This window comes from Desmodus rotundus, chromosome 2, assembly GCF_022682495.2.
Source record: "Desmodus rotundus isolate HL8 chromosome 2, HLdesRot8A.1, whole genome shotgun sequence".
NCBI classification, from domain to species: domain Eukaryota; kingdom Metazoa; phylum Chordata; class Mammalia; order Chiroptera; family Phyllostomidae; genus Desmodus; species Desmodus rotundus.
In genome coordinates, this window is record NC_071388.1 from 156,641,014 (window position 1) to 156,654,379 (window position 13,366).

Consider the following 13,366-nt stretch of genomic DNA (forward strand, 5'->3'; position numbering starts at 1 on the left):
TTTTAAGTGGGAACCATTGTGGCATAAAAAACAATAAAGATTTATAACAATCAATATCAATGCGTAGACCTTGTCAGAATCTTATTTTGAATAGAGCAACTGTAAAAAGATATTTTGGATAAGTGACAACATTTGAATATGGACTCGGTACTGGTATATGTTAAGTACTGCAGATTTTGCGAGGCATTATAATGGCATGGTAGTTGTTTTTCAAAATGTCTTTATCAATAATATGCATGTCTGGTCCTCAGACCTGAAAACACTCAGAGAAAGGGTGAAGGAGATAGATGAGACAGATTGGCCATTTATTGATAAATGTTGAAACTGGGTGATGGGTACATTATGCTATTCTTTCTTTCTGCTTTGGTGCATATTTAAAATTTCCCATAAGAAAAGTTATTTTTAAAAGCATATCCAAATAAATATTTTATATAACTCTATTTACGAAAGTTGTAGAGCATGTAGATATATCTAAAATGAAAATACATTTGGACTTACACTCTGCTCTTTTGTTTTCACAAGATGCTAAAGTGCAAATCCCAGACATTTTAGAGAAATCAATAAACTATAAAGCAATTTACCAGAAAAACTAAAAAGACAAATTGTTTTCATTAACACCACACTATACAGCTTTTTACACAACCAACACTAACCACAACACATTTATGCAATAATTGTTTTGTCAGTAACTATTGGTAAAGCTTTAAAACAATTGGGAATTTTGCCAAGCGAACTTTTAATCTGGCAGATATATAAACCAAAGATAAAATATTTAAGGTTAAAAGAGTCAATGGTTTTATGGGTCCATAAATTTAGGCAAATAATTCAAATGTTAAGTAGAGTTGCTTTTAAAAACCAGTTAGTCAAATGTATTAAATGAAATTTATGTTTTGGATGAATACTTAGTTCTTTGTTTTTTAGAAAGCCCACAATCCAAGACGTCAGACCCCAAAACAACGATAAGTACTTAGGATGAACTTACGGCAATTTTTCTCATCCGAAGTATCATTATCATGGCAGTTGTTTACACCATTGCAGACAAAGTCAAGAGGTATGCACCTTTTATTACTGCAAGTAAATTCCGTGGTGGCATTACACTCACTGAACTGGCACCCCTCCTCATCACTGTTGTCACCACAGTCATTCTGGTGATCACAGCGATACCGATAAGGGACACATCGCCCATTGTCACAGGTGAAGGCTGTCGAACGGCAGGTGTGAAACGCTAAGGAGGAAAGAAACATTGAAGAAACCTCTTGATTTAAGCATCATCCTAATTTCTCAAAAGATACAATTAAATGGAATAGACACTTAGAGTTTACCTTCCAAGGCAAAAACGGCTGCAAAATGGACTGCATGCAAATTGAGATAACACTTTAAATTAGTTAGATTAAGCAAAATACGATGTACGCATTTTTTTAGCAATTGAAGTATTTTAAGCAAATGGTGAAGTCACTCTGTTTCTCTATCGTCTCAATCACAGAAAAGCATGTGAATACAGTTTCTTTGCAGAGTCTACTACAAAAAGGTAACGAACTTCAGAACTTCCTAGACAGTCTCCTGTGTTTTACTTACTCCATTCAGATGCAAGCTGAATACTGGAAGTGATTTCAGTAAAATTACTGAATTAGTGATCTTTCTGCTACTTAAATTAATAAAACGATAACAATCACCTAGTGGAGTCCTTAGTTCCATGTTAAGTCATGTTTAACATGCATCAAGCCTTCTCCCGTGTTTTTTTTATATTGTTTTTCTTACGCTTCACAAGAATCCTAGTAATAGCTCCATTTTACAGATGAGATGTCTGAGGCTCAGAGAGGTTAAGTAACTTTCCCAGAGCTATACAGATTGTGTAAATGGCATAGCCAGGATTTTAATTCAGCACTTTTGCTTTTAACCACTTCAGAGGGGCTTCCTCATGAAGCTATTCCACAGCATATATATCAGCAGCTTATATGTGCTTTAGCACAAACAGTCTGGCTTCACACAGTAAATGCTTTTCAGTTCTAACGGGATGCTTCGGCACAGACTGAATATCTATTCCCACACAGCAGGATTCTGCACCTAACACTTGCATAAAGGCAACCTTAGTGCCTAGCAAAAGTTCCAAGAATCCAACTCACCACAAACACTTTCCAGCTCATCACTGTTATCACCACAGTCATTTCTGTTGTCACACTTCCACTGCTCCGAGATGCAGCGCCCACTGAGGCAGGTGAAATTGGAACCAACACACCGTACGCCACTGTCCACAATGCAGTGCTTATTGTTGTTGGCCAGATACCAGCGGCCCTCCTGCGGGCACTGGCACTCGGCGCCATTTGGACCTGATCAAAGGCAAGCCCAGAAAAAGCCAAAGATCAGTGTAGCGAACAGTCATACTTTCTCCCCCAGAATAGCACTTGGCAACAGCCTCTATATTAAATGTGCTATAAGACAAGCCGTGGAAACTGCTCCCATCAACCTTCCAATGATATTCTGAGTCATTTTTCCATCAAGAACTATCACCAATTAGCAAATGAGGCTAATTCACCCCAATCTTTCAACAACTCCTCATCTACACTGAAACAATTACAATGGATCTGCCTTCTCAGCAAAATCTGCAAAGCAATTACATTAAAAGGCACATCTTCCTATGAATCTGTTGTTCTCAATAAAACCCTAGAAGCACATATCACATCATATCATCATAAATATTTCCAACTATAGATAATACCTCCTAAGTGGAAGAATTAAATCTCAAATCCCCATCTTTCTACCTCCATCAAGCTTGAATTAAAAATACCTTCAAGAAATCTTCATATCGAACAAAAAATAATGTATCAAAGGCTTCCTGTCAACATAGAAACTCCCAAATCTACTTTTTCCCACATCAGACAGGTAATGTGTCAGAGCTGTAACAAGGCTTGAGGGAGGCACCTCTCACACAAGAGTGTGAACACCCAGTCATCGCTCTTAAGAACTACAAAAGGATCTCCCAAATCTATTTTTTGAATTACCCTCAAATCAAGAATTTGAATATTATTCTCCCATTAGAGCTGAATATTCCTCCAGACTTCCCTCAATTGTCATCATTATTATGACTTTCCGTGATTCTATCTTCACGGGCAATGCCTTACCTGGTGCACAGATATGGCTGCAGCCCCCGTTAAACTGGTCGCAAGGGTTGCTGCACTGCTGTGGGTGGTCCCTCACCACAACACGGATGCTCATTAGCCGGAATGGAAAACTCGTGGTCATGGCAGTCTGTCCTGATCCGTCATATTTGTTGGCTCGGTAAATTTTTTTTGTGAACCACTCAGTCCAGTAAATATACTGGCCATTGACGGTCAAGCCAAAAGGACGAAAGATCGTGCTGATGACCACCTCACGCCCCCTGCCCCTTAGCGTGCTGCGTTCAATTTTGCGCCTGAAACAAAGTTAAAGAAAGAATGCTGGAACCCAGAAAGAGTAAGTTCCTCAATGGGCAGCACAATGCCTGGGCCTAACCGTGGCTTTACACAAGCCCTCGACTTTCTTTCCGAGTGGAGCATATGCCGACAAGTGTTTCTGCCCGTCACGGGAGGTCTTACCTTGCTTATCAAACAATGGCCTATACAAATCATTGATTTCCAAATATTAATATAATCTACAAGTAACCCTATAAAAAGGACCAGGCCTACATTAGTAACGTGAGAATATTATTAAACATTACAATAAAATGTTAATTATATTTCTCTTCCAACTCCCTTAATGAATTTTTCAATATGTCATTTACCTTGAGGCATTTTGTTTTAAACAAGAAAATGAAGAAAAGATCAGGTTGTTAGATACTCAGTGTTGCCGGCCCAAAAACATAAAATAATCAAGAAAAATTAACATTCCTGACATGTAGATACCAGCCATAATAAACAAAATTATCTTATCTTTTCAATTAATCCATTAGAATAATGGAAATGTGAGTAATTTCAGGGGTACCTGGAGAAGTTACATATAAAATTAGAGTTCACAAAAGTATCTAAGAAAAACATTATGAAATTGTCTGAGAAAAAGCTGCTTCAAAACGGATCTATTTGAGAAGATAACCAAAGTCAAGACTAAAGGAAAATGTTTTTATAAGACACCAAACACCAAAGCCCAGAGAAAACTTAGTATCAGTGTTCATTTAAAAGCCATTCATATTTTACGGTAGTTACATGGGTCCTGTGGATCAGGGGTCCCCAATCTCCGGGCAGTAGACTGATCCCTGTCCCTGGCCTGTTAGAAACCAGGCAGCAGAGCAGGAGGGGAGTGATGGGCGAGTGAGCTCCACCTCCTGTTCCCCTGTGCAAAAATTGCCTCCCTTGAAAGCAATCGCTGGTACCAAAAAGGTTGGGGCACCACTGCTGCAGATTATAGATTGAGTGATTACATTTGTAATCATAGTTGAAATTTAATTAATCTAGTAATTCATCTTTAGATGCCTTTTAGTTCATAATTATTCAATCTCATAACATACATCAACTTTCACAGGTACATCCACCAAGCTAGGATATAGTTCCTAAACCTGTGATTCTACATTTTATCTATTTGGCATTTTATATTTTCATTCCAGTATGCAAATCTCTCTTCTTTGTAAATGGAAAGAACTCCTTCTCTGCACCTACGTGACTGACCAAAGACACATACAAACTAGCGTCTGCCCAGTAGAGAAGGTCTTCTTCATGGTCCACAGTGAGCCCAGAGGGCCAGACCAGGCTGCTGTTCACAACGGGTTCCTGGAAGTTTCCTCCCACTGTGGCTCTCTCGATCTTGGCATTAGTGCCCCAGGAGCTCCAGTAGATGTACCTAGTCATTCAAAAAGAGTCATAATTAATTCATCACAAGGAACCTCATCATCTTTACCTAAAAAAGAATGACTCCCACCCACACAATGTGCCCAAAGGGGATTTACTGAGTCAGGGAGCATTGGCTCCCTAGTACATTGCCAACATTTCTAGCATCAATGTGAGTTCCTTCCCAAGGCAAGTCACTCACGCTCTTTCACCCTTGAATCAATAGTACAGTGTTACAAGTCCATAAAGTGCTGGCCCTCTATGAACGTAAGATAACTTCAGGTCCCTCTCCCTTCAACAAAGGTAGACGAAAATATAACCAAGAAGATGATGGCATACCCTCCACAAGGATCTAAGACAATTGCTCTTGGCTTTGTAACGTGGGCTATCACAGCACGCTTAGACCCATCTTCAGCCATGGAGTTAATCGTCTGGTTGGTGTAGTCACTGTAATAAATTCTTCTATTGATCCAGTCAAAAGCGATGCCATCAGTAGTCCCTATATCTGGACATAACCAACAAACACACACGCACGTTAGAGTCTCGTGTGCATTTTAGAATCACCTGGCCATCCACGTGCTGATCCCACCATGTCCAGAGCAAGCCATACCTGGAGGGCACTTACCTGAAACAATGACAGTGGGAGAACTGATCCTGGCATCCAGGTTGACATAGGAAATCTGGCCGCGTCTAGCTTCTAAATTGTGTGTGAAGTAAATTCGGTTATTTATGCTGTCATACTCCAGGGCCATGACATGTCCTCCCACATTTATGGCTTGGAAAGGTAGGCTGTGGTCGTCAGGATCCAAGTGTAAGCTTCCCAATGAGTTCTCCAAGGCAAAGATGAGGAAATTTTGTTTTGTAATGGTACAGCTCTTGCCGTCATGGTCCAGGGTCCCAAAAACACAGCTGCAGTTTGGGGCAAGCAATCCAGGCAGAGCAAAGCAGAGATGGGAGCACCCACCATTATTTTCCAAGCAAGGGTTGTTGTTGACCTCAGCTGGTGACTGGGGCTGGACACTCTGGTCAAAGACAGTCACATCTCTCAGCCAATTGATATTGTCCCTGATCACTGCTGGCGGGTCTGTGTTCCCTGGTTCCTTGCTAGCTTGGAAGATTTTTTTTAGATTTCTGTCTACCCATATGATAGAATTTCCAAAAACAGTAATGGCATAAGGAGTTGGGTAGCGACTGCCATAACGAATCACTTTCAATTCCTTTCCTTCGATATCAATCCTTGAAATGACATCTAAAGTATCATCAACCCAATAAACATAGCCATTTCTGTGGTCCACTGCTAAGCCCCGTGGTGTGACGATGCCCTCGGACACAAGCACAGTCCGGTTGGTGCAGTCAAGAAACGCACGTTCAATCTTTGGGTTTTGCCCATAGTCAGTCCAGAAGAGGTATCTGTCCTTGGGGTCCACAACAATGTCCCTGGGCATGTCCACTATGACTCTAAGGAGAACACGGCGGTAGGTGGTATTGATCCGCAGAACTTCGATCAGTGTTTCATACTCAAAAGCATTGATGAAATAAAGATTGTCTACAAGAAAAAAATGAAAGAGCATGCTCATAAATGGAAAAGCAAGAAGAAAAAAAGAGGATATTCAGAACAAAATGTGTAAGGTTGAGGTTTGGCTCGGTATGTATTTTCTTTTCCAAGGTAATGAATGCCTGTTTAGACTTAGAAAAATAAATATTTACTCAGGATCTAAAGAGATTGTTTCTTCAAATTTAAACAGAATGTGCCTATCTTCAGCTTCTAAGCCACATTAGAATTCCGCAAATGTCAGAACCCCTTTTAACTCAAAGGTTTTTTCCCAAGGATGTCCTTCCTTTTCTACCTGAATGTTGAACACCTGCATCTTCAAAGACTCTCAATAAGCATCGTCATGGTATGACTTCTACTCCAACATGAAGAGAAGGAGCAAAGAGGGATCAGGATCTCGGGCTGCTGATCAAGGTCATCAATGCCCCTCATGCTAACACTAACATGAGGTCTTGTCCCAGTCTTCCTACCCAGTATAGATGTAGTCATTCCACGAACCTCCTAAGTCACCAAGACAAAGCTGTGCTTGCCTTTGAGCATTATAAAACAACGCAAGGGGAAAAAGACCATGTTGTGAAGACAGTGTAATGAAGACTGATCCACACTGATTCCATGTAGTTGAAAGTCTGTAGTTAAACTATGTGCGAAAACACACCTACTTCGTTCTTGTATCTGACTCAAACCTGCTCTAGAGAAATCGTGCCAGTATGCAATGTTACTAATCTATTCCTCTCGTTACCTATTTCTAATTGGACTATAAGTGTATTCCAATCCTTTAATCCAGGGTTGGCAAACTTATTCTAAAAAGGCTGGTTAATGGTAGATATTTGGGGCTTTGCAGAGTATGAGGTTTCTTTCACAAGTATTCATCTCTGCCCCTGTAACAGAAAAGCAGCCATAGACAGTACACAAGTGGGCATAGCTGCGTTCCAGTGAAACTCAACTTAAATGCAACAGGCAGCGTGCCGCCCTTGGCCCACAGGACACAGACTACTGACCCTGCCTTAACTCTCCCCTCAGTGATAACACAGTAAATTCATGACCAGGAATGAGATTTAAGAACCCAATTAAAGCCTTATCCAACCATACTACCATACTTAGTATTTGCAATAAACTCTTATTATAGTACCTGGATTTTGGTAATACATTTTAATATTTCTATGTGATGTCTACTCACCAAGCTGGGTAACACTCAGTGACACCTATTTTTATAGAATGGTATTATTTTCTAAAAATTATAATGCATTTGATTCTCAGTGTATCATTAAAAATGAGCAGTATTTCAAAATTAAGTGCATGAACAAATACAACTAAGTTAATGTAATATTGAGTCAGGCATTTTAATAGAACTATAATAGAGGAGGTACCTAATTAAAAGGGTTTTATAAATTAGCAAGAGGAAGCAATTAAGAGTTGGGCAACTAAAATTGTTGGGCTTTAAAATAAACACTTGCCATTTATTTTAAGATCTTAGATCCTAGCATATATAATGTTAGAATGAATTTTCTAGCATAAAATAAGATGATAGATACAAACACACCAAAAAAAAGAATGACATCATTATACAGCTTACCTACCTGCTACCCAGTCCACTGCAACACCCCGCACTCCATTTTCTCCTATCCCATGTGTGACGATGTTTGTAAAACCAGACCCATCTGGTTTGATTCTACGGATTGCATTGTAAGATTTCTCAGAGATGCTAAAATCACACCAATAAATAAACCCAGAAGATACATCAACATCCACATGCAACGCATTTCGTCCTGGAATGTTTAAGAAAAGATCATTAAACAAGGCGCTAGCTGGAACTAGAGTTTTTAAGTGTCTACCCTCCTTTCCAACCCGTGCTCTGGCTACGTCCCACTGCAAAATAAAAGTATTTGTTTCCCAGCTGCAAAGAGCACACCTACCACCCAGTTCTTGGTTTTCCCCCTTTCCCGCAACGGGAAGCACTGGCTCCTAGGAGACATGGCTGATTAGAATTTGGGGGTAGGAAGGTATGAGGTGAACCTAGAACATCTCACTACACCAAGAAGCAAGGAAGCACTCAAACACTGATGGGATCACGTCAGAAGAACACAGGCAGCCACTTCAAGAGGTTCTCCCTGGCCAAGATGGATCAACTGGGGCACCAGAAGGGTAATTATGTTAAATGATTTATAACATATTGAGTTAAAAAAAGTTTAACTTGGGGTCCATACTGATAATTTTTTTTAAGTTTAACTGGGTAAATAGGACAGCTCTCCTAGAAGAATATTATCTAATAAATGTAGAAGAAATGACAGAAGAAAATTGCCATTTCAATCCTAATTAAAGAATCATTTCAGACAAGGATTATCGGTGGCTGCTAAAACCAATCAGTACATGGCACTAGGGGAAACAAGATATTCATTGGATGCCAAAGTGTGACCTCAAAATTTCCTTACAAATTACAAAGGGAAAAGTGTACCTTTAAAAAGCAGGGATTTCATGGGGACCACCTTAACCAAGTGATCAAGTTTAAATACCACTAAGAGGGGAAGAAGCTGACATCATGTGCATCTTAATAAGACTAAGTATCAAGTGCACAGCATCACCTATGAGGTGTTCGTGCCAAATGTGTTCAATTTCAATCTAATCAAACAATTAGATCTAACTTTCATTTCATGGGAAATGCAAGGTATAAATTAAATAACATGTTAAAATGACGCCAGGAGAAAATAATCTGATAAATCCTCAATGTGACATTCTAAAAGACAATTGGTCTGTCTTTTCAAAAAAAAAAAAAAAATCAACTTATTTTTTTTAAAATCAATGCCATAACAACAACATCAAACAAAACAAAACAAAACACCAAGGCGACTACCGCAGATCAGAAGAAACTGAAGAGACATTCCAAATATAATGCATGACTCTTGATTAGATATTGGCTGGAACACAAAAACAGCTATAAAAGATTTTTCTGAGGCAAACAAGAGAAATATAAATACAAATATTAAATGATAACACCCTTAGGAGGTGTATGTTAAAGTTTGTAGAGATGAAGTATCATGATATCTGCAAGTATTTTCAAAAAGTTCAATAAAGATGTATGGATGTGTACCAGGTGGGGCAAAAGTAGGTTTACAGTTGTGAGTACATGAAACACAAACTTCATTCTTCTATTATTTATTAATTATTGTATTATTTTCATACAAACAGCTGTAAACCTACTTATGCCTCACTCTGTATGTACACACACACGACCATACACAAACTGGGACCTCAAATGTGGTAAGACGTTAACAGTTAGACATGCTTCACCTCCTCGTGCAACCACAGGGAGAATTACAACTGAACCTCAAAACAAATAACACACAGAACTATCAGAAAATCGAACTGCATGGAAGTCCAGCAACCAAGGATTTAAAAAAGCCACATTCATCCAGATGGGTAGGAGGGAAAAGACGTGGTGTGGTGCAGAGAGGGGGCAGCCAGTGTGGACAATAAAAATCAGGAGGGACACCTTGGGAGCAGGTGATCCCAGCCCCAGGCTGGATCACACAGGCTTCTAGGCCAGACCACACAGCTCAGGGTTCTTGCACAGGAAAGAGAAATCCCCATAACTTCTGGCTATAAAAATCAGTGGGGGCTGGGGTGCAGAAGAAACTGCTGGATTTGTAGGAAACTCCACTTAAAGGGCCCACACAACCTTAGAACATATGCAAACCCTCCCACTCAGGGATTCAGCACCAAGGCAACAGCTGGAAGGGTGCCAGTTGCATATGTGGAGTGGGTGAAGTGACTAGAAATGGGGCGAGTACTGGGCAAACCTCCAGAAGCCAAGCAGCAGCACTGTCTCTTCTCTGAGCCCTCTACCCACAGAGAGCCTCACAGCGGTGATGTGGGTTGCCCCACCCTGGCGATTACCTAAGTCTTTGCCTCATACAATTTACCAGTGCCTCTTCTACAATAGGCCATGCTACTAAGACAGGGAGTCAAAGCAGCTCTACCTAATACACAGAAATGAACACAGGGAGACTACCAAATTGAGGAGACAAAGAAATACGGCCCAAATGTAAGAATAGAACCAAACCCTAGAAAAGGAACTAAATGAAAAAGAGATAACCAACCTATCAGATGCAGACTTCAAAACACTGGTAATCAGGATATTCAAAGAACTCATTGAGTATGGCAATAACATAAAGGAAGAAATAAAAGGAAGCCAGGATTCAAATCAACAATTTGAAACATAAGGAAGAAATAAGCATTCAATCAGAACAGCAAGAAGAAACAAGAATTCAAAAAAATGAGGAGAGGCTTAGGAATCCCTGGGGCAATTTTAAACATACCAACATCCAAATCATTGGGGTGTCAGAAGGAGAAGAGGAAGAGCAAGAAATTTAAAACTTATTTGAAAAAATAATGAAAGAAAGCTTCCCAATTTGGCAAAGTAAATAGACATACAAATCCAGAAGTACCAACAGTCCCAAACAAGTTGGACCCAAAGAGGGACATACCAAGACACATCATAATTAAAATGCCAGATTTTAAAAATAAAGAGAGAATCTTAAAAGCAGCAAAAGAAAAGCAGAGAATTACCTACAAAGGAGCTCCCATAAGACTGTCAGCTGATTTCTCAAAAGAAACTTTGCAGGCTAGAAGAGACTGGCAAGAAGTATTCAAAGTGATGAAAAGTAAGGACCTACAACCTACATCACTCTATCCAGCAGCAATTCAATTTAGAATTGAAGGGCAGATAAAATACTTCCCGGACAAGGTAAAGCTAAAGGAGTTCACTATCCCTTAACCATTATTATATGAAATGTTAAAGGGACTTATTCAAGAAAAAAAGAAGATCAAAACTATGAACATTAAAATGGCAACAAATTCACAACTATCAACAACTGGATCAAAAAAAAAACAAATTAAGTAAACAATGAACGCGGGAACAGAATCATAGATATGGAGATCATTTGGAGAGTTATCAGCTGGGAGGGGTAGGGGGGAGAATGGGGAAAATGGTGCAGGGATTTAGAAGCATAACTGGTAGGTACAAATAGACAGGGGGAGGTTAAGAATACTATAGGAAATGGAGAAGCCAAAGAACTTACATGCACAACCCGTGGACATGAACTAAGGGGGTAACTGCTGGAGGGAATGGGGATACTGGGCGAAGGGAAGCAAAGAGGAAAAAATTGGGACAACTATAATAGCACAATCAATAAAACATATTTTTTAAAGTTGGGTGGAAAAAATTATGAATTTTACAGTATCTTTACAAGATGGTAATTCAGATGTGTGCCTTTTTAGATATGAAAAAACAACGCTGTGTCACGAGTGTGTGTGAACATGGTCACGAAGCAGGGAGCGTGTGTGGTGCCAGAACACTGACACCTCTCCCCGCATGCTTTTCTGTCTTTTCTGACCATTTCTTCCAACCCTTCCTTCCCTTCATCCTTTTTCTTCCCTTCCTGCCTTTTTTTTTCTATCATTAGTCTGTGGCATTAGCCTTCTGATGCTACTAAAAACTTAGTTCCTGTTGTGGTAATATACATATACCCAGAAACCTTTTGGCTCATCTAGGAAGCAAGTGATCATTTTATACATTCATAATATGTAAGCCTAAAGTGCTGCAAAAATGTAGCTATTAAGGAGAGACTAATAATGTCAGTTCATTTGCTTCAACTCATCACATATATATTAATAAATCAGACTGGGGACTATTTCATTACTATCCTAAATAGTAGTAGACTCTCTACCCTAAAATTTCACTAATACTCAGAAATAAGGAACGGTTCATCTGACCACCAACTCTAGTATTTCTTGCAATCTCATTCTACGTTGCTATAGGCCTGTCCTTCCCACTGTGCTCCGTAGACCAGCAACGTCAGCACGCTCTGGGAACTTGTTAGGAATGCCTATTCTCAGGCCCTACCCCAGACTACTACATCAGAAAATCTGCAGATAGGACCCAGATCTGTGTTTTAAAAGCCCTTCAATTCTGATGCACACTAAAGTTTGAGAACCACTTGAGGCTGAATCAGTTCATTTAAAGAGAAAGACAATCTTCATTATGTGCTGACTTCAAACACAGAGAAATGCTTTACGGCACCAAGGATTGCAACTTGGCACCAGATGGAGTCAAATCTTACTTAGAGTGGAGTGGCATACCTTGGCCGGCCACTGGCACCATGGCTTCTGAATGATCTGACAGTTCCAGGCTAAAGCCTCTGATTGCAGACAGCATCGAAACCACAATGAAAGAGCTATATGGAGAGCAGGTCCGATTATCAGGATTGAGCTTAAATCCAGTGGCACAGGCGCACGAGAACAGTCCTCCTGGTACAGGCAGGCAAATCTGCTGACAGGCGTTCACGTTGTTGCTACAGCCATTTGAGGATTCGGCAGAGTCTAAATGAAATCAAAATCAGTTTGTAACTTTTGACCCTACCTTCTTGCCTCTCCATCTCAAACTTTTAAAATTGGGTCAGCAAATAATTCATTATAAAATTAATAACAAAATACAGTATTCTGAGTATAAAACAACCTAAAAACAATACTTGAAAGACTAAAGCTTATACAACTTACATCTAAAGGTAAGAGAACAGGACCACAGCTATTGTATAATAGAGAATGGAGCATCGATTGTGTTTCTTCCACAAATCATGTAAGAATTAGGGAAGTCAGTATACAAATTCTAATTTTTTTGCCTTCTTGGTCTGTGTACTGGCATTTAAAATTATATCAGTTTAAAGACATGATCCACAATATGATAGGCATTTGTTATAAAATATATTAAATAAGAATATTTAAAAGCTTTCTATTCATATGCAATAGAAATAAATACCAGTGATAGCTGAGGTTATAGAACAGCAAACAAATTGTTCGATAATCTTTGATTAGAGAGTAAAAGCTATAAACTAGGTCAGAACTATAAAAATATCTCTAGATCATAATGCTAATTTAAAAGGGGCAAAACAAAAAGATTATTTCTGAAATATATGTTGAGATAGACAACAGCTAATAATATTTCTTTTAAGATTAAAAATCCTATCCT

General features: G+C 39.3%; 1 protein-coding gene and 1 non-coding gene across 2 annotated transcripts in view; both read right to left on the reverse strand.

Moving 5' to 3' along the window:
- LRP2 (LDL receptor related protein 2) overlaps positions 1-13,366 on the reverse strand; it is a 195,031-nt gene that overhangs the window by 65,744 nt on the left and 115,921 nt on the right. Inside the window, exons 37-44 of the mRNA XM_045187457.2 lie at positions 12,481-12,720; positions 7,923-8,111; positions 5,419-6,339; positions 5,133-5,298; positions 4,648-4,806; positions 3,120-3,409; positions 2,124-2,327; positions 983-1,225 (exon numbers count right to left, since the gene is read on the reverse strand). Of these exons, the coding sequence (XP_045043392.2) occupies positions 983-1,225; positions 2,124-2,327; positions 3,120-3,409; positions 4,648-4,806; positions 5,133-5,298; positions 5,419-6,339; positions 7,923-8,111; positions 12,481-12,720 (2,412 nt within the window). The remainder of the gene's footprint in view (positions 1-982; positions 1,226-2,123; positions 2,328-3,119; positions 3,410-4,647; positions 4,807-5,132; positions 5,299-5,418; positions 6,340-7,922; positions 8,112-12,480; positions 12,721-13,366) is intronic.
- LOC112322314 (small nucleolar RNA U13) lies at positions 2,871-2,974 on the reverse strand. The gene has a single exon (XR_002976630.1). It is a non-coding gene; the product is annotated as a small nucleolar RNA U13 (small nucleolar RNA).